At 34.0% G+C, this 7,057-nt stretch overlaps 2 protein-coding genes across 2 annotated transcripts in view; both read left to right on the forward strand.

The window, feature by feature from the left end:
- LOC127866212 (forkhead box protein K2-like) overlaps window positions 1-7,057 on the forward strand; it is a 141,944-nt gene that overhangs the window by 35,602 nt on the left and 99,285 nt on the right. The gene's annotated exons all lie outside the window — the stretch shown is intronic.
- On the forward strand, window positions 935-6,799 carry LOC127866214 (tektin-4-like). Its single transcript, XM_052406643.1, has 6 exons — window positions 935-1,624; window positions 1,872-1,942; window positions 3,512-3,655; window positions 4,172-4,394; window positions 5,227-5,381; window positions 5,798-6,799. The coding sequence occupies exons 1-6, from the start codon at window positions 1,079-1,081 to the stop codon at window positions 6,012-6,014; spliced, it is 1,356 nt and encodes a 451-aa protein (XP_052262603.1). The 5' UTR covers window positions 935-1,078; the 3' UTR covers window positions 6,015-6,799.

Here is a 7,057-nt window from a genome sequence, read left to right on the forward strand (position 1 = left end):
TGTTTTCACATGAAAGGTAACAGGGGCAAGTTCGTACTTAAAATGTTGTCGCAAAGACACAGAAACGACCTCTTAATAAACTTCCGATCTATTAACTAACATGTCAGCACGGATGGCTGACTCATTTCAGCGTTAGACTTTTACTCCAAGGGTCAGTGTTTCGAGCCCATGTGCGGATTACGTTTCAAGTTCTTTTATACATTTTTATACTGGATCTCTTCTGTTTCTATGTTTACGTTTATCAATTTAAAACATTTAATGACAAACTTCAAAACGTGCCAAAATCTGTGAAAATGTCCCTTTAACATTTTGGCGTGACTATACGCCGACCTAATAACATACTGGAATAAAACCATCAACAACGGCCTTCCGAAACAGATCAATTACCATTTAAACAGAAATGTAAGGGTACAGTTACACACATGCTTTAGTTATAATGAAGATGTACCGTTATTAAGGCCATCGTGCAATTAGGCTATTGTATAATTAAACGACGCTTTACTAGGTGTCTGTTCTAAACTGTAGTAGGCGCAGTGAGTTACCTCTTAAAAGTGATTTTAAGGCTATCATTAGGACAACTGGAACGTGTTTGGTAACATTTACAAATTGTGTGCAAATAGATGGTAGATGTTATGACAACGAAATATTAAAACGACAGGTGTGTTGAGCTTTTTTGAAATTTTTCAATTAAGGTATTGAGCATATTGTTATGATTCTTGAATCCTTTTAAACGGATATACAGTAAACAATTTATTAATGACTAAGCTACATGGTATTTACATCCGCGAACAAAACTTCAATTCATGAGAAATTGTTTTGCAAAAATGTGTGCAAGATGTACAACAATTTAATCCGCAGATTAAAATATGTCAAAATACGCTTGAAATGTAATGTGTTTGGACGATATTGGGTGCGAATAACATGCCTGATTACCTCCCTTTATCCGTGAACAGGAAGTGAGCGCGTCCATAGAAACGTGCAACAAAAGCTCACTGTTGCCACCAGCACAGGAAAGAGAGTTAAAAAACTAACTTCCACATGCGTTGACTTTCATTTGATAGTTTATTTCGCGTGAAACATGGCCACAGCTACACTTCAAAGCAGGGAGATTCCCCCGGAGAGACCGGCGACCTTACCTGCAACCTCTGGTGGCTCGAGAAACGATAATATGGAAATAACTTACACTGGTAACACTGGAAATGACATGGGGATTTCAACTATGGGCTTTAGGTCGTCTAAATACAACCCAGCGGAATGGCATGAGAATAATTATTCTAAGTATTACCAGTCATTTGTAGACCGTGATAATGGCGAAAGAATCAGGCATGAATCAAAAAGGACATCTAATGAAACAGAGGCGACTACCAACAAAACACAGGCTGAGGTAACAAAGAAGCTTGGAGAACGAATTCAAGATATAAATTTCTGGAAATTTGAGTTGGAGCGTGAAATCAGAGATGTCATCGATGAAACTGATCTGCTATTAGCACAGAAGAAACGCTTAGAAAATGCACTGAGGGCCACAGAAATTCCACTGCACATCGCAACAGACAACTTAAACTGTAGGCAAAGGAGAGAGAACATCGACCTCGTTCAGGATGATGTAGAATTGTCATTATTAAAAGTATGATTATGTAAACATTAACAAATTTAACTATTCATAAAATATGTTTTGTACCAATAGGACACAGTTTATTATTGTGCTAATTAAAATGTATTAAAAATAAAAATTCAATTAAAATTGTGATGTCTAAAATGAAATTAAAATCAATGTTAAAATTAAATCAAATGTTAAGAGTTTATACATTATTTTCTTAGATAAAACTTTTAGAAATATTAAAAATTAAAATGTTTTTGTAATTCATTTGTAGGAAGTAGAAATTATCAACAATGTTCAAGATTTGCTCAAAAAAACAATTGACCAGTCAGAGAAGCAGATCAGGTATGATTTTTATTTCATTTTATGTACATATATTACAGCGTAAAACAAAATAGTGTCTTTGTGTCGTATGAACGAATCTGCATAAAACTCATTTTAGATTCATATTGTACATCAAATCATTCCTGTCATCAGTTGTCAAAACGAAAGTACAGTTGATATTCAAAAGCATATTATATTTCTCTTTCCGGGATATTTTTTCAATATGTTGATGCTGCATTAACGAATATAAGTGTATATGAAGTGAAAACACCAAAAATAAACAACAGTTGCAATAGACACCTAGAAACTGTTAGATGCACATAATATCACTTAAACATTAGTTCATTTTTGTTGTTGCAGAATTTATATATGTCGTGCATTAATTTATGACATCAATCTTAACTTGTTATATCTAATTTAAATCTAAATTAGCATAAATTATAATTATTGTTTCACATGTTTTTCATTAAATTAAACGCCTGCATTAATTCGTCTACTGCTGTTTGCATATTTTTGCTACTGACGTTTGCCATTCCTAAACGTACTACTGATGTTTGCCATATTTGTTTTCACTCTTTAAACATTTATTTAATATATGGTAGATATTTTTGTTTGTTTATGCATAGACATTATGTAATATATGTTCGTCTGGTAAAGCATAGACAGTTCTGTGATAGTTACTTTTCGAGAACACTGACTCTTTGTAGTTTTACTACTGAGGTTTGCTTCGTAAATGGAAATTTGTGCCGAAATGTTCTCGAAAATCTGAGCAACACACAAAAGGAGTGATATACCAATTGAAAGCTATATGCATGCCATATTGTCTGCACTAGGTCGTATAAAAGTCAGAGAATGATCAGTAAAGATATTGGAAAAAACCTACCTTGCGTGGCTGTTTGTTGTCATAAAATGACTACTGACGTTGACTTTTGTGGTCACGTGACAGTTTTTGTTCATTCACAGTGTCTTATAAAATTGAAATTAATATTGAATCCATTTTTATAGGTTTCCTTATTGTTGAATTGTTAAAATGCACGTTGAAAGTGTACCGAATGCTTAATTTGGAAATCTCAACAAAGTCAAAGACTTAATATGAGGAACCCAATATAGCTTGCATAACTGCCAGTTTTTTAATACTCATTCTTAAATAATTATCATGTGTTTTTATTTCAAATTAACCTTTGAAGTCTGTACAACCCTTACTGCCTTGCCTGGATTTTTGTTAACAAGAGACTTTTTTTCACAAAAAATTCCAAAATTCCATAAAAGTAGAAAATTTGGAAAAAAAATGTGTTTACAAGTGTATAATTGGGGAGCATCCATCAGTTTTACTGATATTCTTGTTTAGAAATTGTAAAGCAATGCAGGTTTGCTTGTTAATTGATATCGCAAATAATATTTATCAGATACATGTTTTAAGAATATATGCCTTGTAAATGTGACATTCTAGTTGATTGTGATATGTATGTGTTTTGTGTCCTAATTAAATGTTTCACTGAACAATTAATCTTTAAAAGTAAGCTTTATTGGTAATATGTAAAAATGACATGATTATGCATGTTGGGATGTATTAGTTTATGTTGATTCAAGATTGAACAGAGAAGCAAAGCAGAACCTGGAAATGGATTGGAGTGACAAGAAAGAAGCTCTGGAGATTGATACAGCCTCCGGTGCTTTAAAAAACCATCACACCAACAAACAATTCTATCCTGGTGCTGCAAAATTCCAGGAAATGTAAGCTTCATCAACTATTTATGTTATCTTTTGATATCATCCATATAACTTATTAATCTACAATTTATTTGTTTTGGACTTTTAATTCATATGGTCCAAATTAATTTGTTTAACCTTATATGTCCCAGTTTGTCTAACATCAATAATGCTTCCTTTAAAGCTTTGATACTTGGAATAATGATGTATTTAAACACAATAAATATACCCATATCTTGTGATCTCATTTTGACCTTGACATTTACATACCTTTTAACTTATTTCAAAGGTCAAAATTGTTGGTCAGTCCAAAATGATGCATTTTTTTAAACATCAATAAGGCTTGCTACAAAGCTTTGTAACTTGTACGTATGTTGTCTATGAACACTCTCAACACACCAGCATCAACTGACCTCACTTTGACATTGACCTCTCTTTGGTTCAAAAGGCCATTTAATCAAAACTGACAATGCTTTCATTGGGGACATGAGACATCATCTTGTTTTGCACTTAAACTTGTTTATTTTTTTAATAATTCAGTCAGTCAACCCCAGAGTCCTGGGCCCAGTTTTCACACGACAACATTGTGCGTGCCGAGCATGAGCGCATGGCCTCTATGCAGCTGCGTCAGCTGATAGACAACATCCTGGAGGACACATCTCGTGATGAACGTGAACAGTGTGACGCCGTGGATGTAGCCTTCCAGAAGAGGGTCACCGAAATGGAAGATGCCAAGACCAAGATGGAGGAGAACTTGAAAAAGGTACATCATGTGTAATATACTACAAGTTTGTCAATGTGCTGTGGCTGCAAACTGTGCCAGCCAAATGAAGACAGATGACCAAGGACAAAATTTGAATGTCGGCTGAAGTACCATCATCTATTAACCACCATCAAACTATAAACCTAAGTTTCACATTTGACCTTTTAAATTGCTGTTTTGTGATTATGATCTGGTGTAGATTATTTGTATGCCCCCGGATCGAAAGATCGGGTGCATATTGTTTTTGGCCTGTCTCCTCTGTCATTCATTCATTCATTGTGCGTCCCAAAACTTTAACCTTGGTTAAAGTTTTGTATTAACTTTTGAATTATTGAAGAAAGCAACTTGATATTTGGCATGCATGTGTATCTCATAATGGAGCTGCACATTTTGAGTGGTGAAAGGTCAAGATCATCCTTCAAGGTAAAATATACGGCTTCAAAGCGGTGCAATAGGGGGCATTGTGTGTTCTGACAAACACATCTCTTGTTCTGATCTACTGTTTAAAGATCAATGTTTATGTGAATTTTATAGAATGAAGAAAATGTCATAATAACTTTTTGTAACACTGTCACTTTCAAGAATGTTTATAAGAAAGCAAGATTGTTTGTTGATTTGCAAAAAATATTATTTATTTCCCACAAACAGAAACCTTGCAGCACATTCATTATTGTACAACATATGGTATTTTCTGCATTTCCAAGTCATATGGAGTCTAGATATTTGTAGTTCAATATATGGCAGTTTCCAATTTTACAATCCCAAGTATGTGATGTGTGCAAGTATGTGATGTGTGTTTGTACATTTTCAATAATGTCCTCATTTTTTCCAGGTCTGTGAGGAGATTACAACGATGGAGAGGAACATTGCCAACCTAAAACAGGCAATCCGTGACAAGGAGAACCCAATGAAGGTGGCCCAGACACGACTGGAGAACAGGACCTTCAGACCTGGTGTGGAGCTCTGCAGGGACCCTGTGCAATACAAGTTTGTATCAGTGATGCTCATGTATACAATTCAATCATTTCATTTAACACAAAATCTTATTTGGTACTATTATGCCATTACAAAAATGTGTTGAAGAAACTTATCACTTAAGTGCCATGTAAAAAGATAGACCAATCTATCGATGAAGTTAGTTAGCAGTGACATTCTTACTGGAACAATTTTCTAGTATTTAGTATGTAAAATGTAGAATTATTATTACACAATACCATGTATAAAATCTCATTTTGTATTTCATGTCTTTCCATTACATATTTGTAAATGTCACTAGTGACATAGTAATTAATAATTAAAAAATGTGCTCTTCACTTTAAAATAAGAGCAAAGATATATAAATGAAAATTATTCCCAGTAATACATTATTCCAATAATTCCACCCAATGTTTCTACTATATCAGGCTTGTTGGTGAGGTTAACGAGATCCACTCGTCCATCGATGCGCTGACAGACAAGCTGAACCAGGCCCAGAACTCTCTGAAGGACCTGCAAGACAACCGCATGGGGCTCGAAAAGGAGATCTCCATCAAGAAGAACAGTCTCTTCATCGACAGGGACAAGTGCATGACTGTGCGCACACGCTACCCCACCACCCTCAAGCTGCAGGGTTACCAGTAAAAATGAACATTTGACGAGACTTTTTTTATATTGTGATGTGTTGAATACCAATTCTTTTGCATTAGATCACACTTTGATAAAGTTTGCCACGCATTTTGAATGTAGCTACATTGTTTCTTTTTTAAAGACTTTTTTTGTTAACATCTTGTATATTTGATTGTTTATAAAGCATTGGACCTTTTTTGTCATTCTTTGTTGCATTGTACAAGTTCTTGTCTTTGCATGGTCATTCGAGGAGAATTTGTAATCCTGGTCTTTGCAAAAAGTTGTCTCTAGTTTTAAAGTTGAAAACAACCATGTTCACTGCCATTTTAGGCCCATATATCCTAGAGATAATATACCAAGCTTGTTTGCTTGTTTGTTTATACACAAATATATTTTTTCATTTGGTGTAATTGTGATTGTGCATTATATGAGCATAATTATTAGCTAGCGTGAACGCTTCATTCAGTATTATCAACTTTAAGCTTGCAGTTGTTGTCTGTTTTCGTAAATTATCCCTTTAAATGTTTATTCACCCCCTTTGTTCGTCTTTGTTGTAGCACCCATCTGTGATAATTTTGTCAATTTATAATACATGTTGCTTTTTATGGTGTTATTTTTATATTGATTTTGGTTTTCTTTGGAAAGGTATACATTGTCTTATAGAAAGTATGGTCAGCAATAATTTGCTGGAAGTGTAAAGCTCAAACTAATTAAGATTTAAAAAATATTATTTGAAAGCTACTTGTTAATCATTATCTGTTTAAAACCCTTTAGTGTAAATAAAAAGGTGTACCACTAAACTGTGTTAGTTGTTTTCCAGTGTATTTTTGTGCATTGCCTATCTTAAGTCCAAAGATAGGTAAAGTAAGTTTCAAAGATATATTTTCGAACAAATAGCAAAAAATTATTAAAAGTATATACATTTATTGCATCAAACCTTATGCATATGTTTCATCAAGCTTGGAGGAAAAAGTTGGCCTCTAGCGTAGTAACAATGTTTTTCTCAGATTTGACTTGGTGACCTAGCTTTTGGATGCAATGGACCAAGATTTGAACTT

Source organism: Dreissena polymorpha, chromosome 2 (genome assembly GCF_020536995.1).
Source record: "Dreissena polymorpha isolate Duluth1 chromosome 2, UMN_Dpol_1.0, whole genome shotgun sequence".
Lineage (NCBI taxonomy): Eukaryota > Metazoa > Mollusca > Bivalvia > Myida > Dreissenidae > Dreissena > Dreissena polymorpha.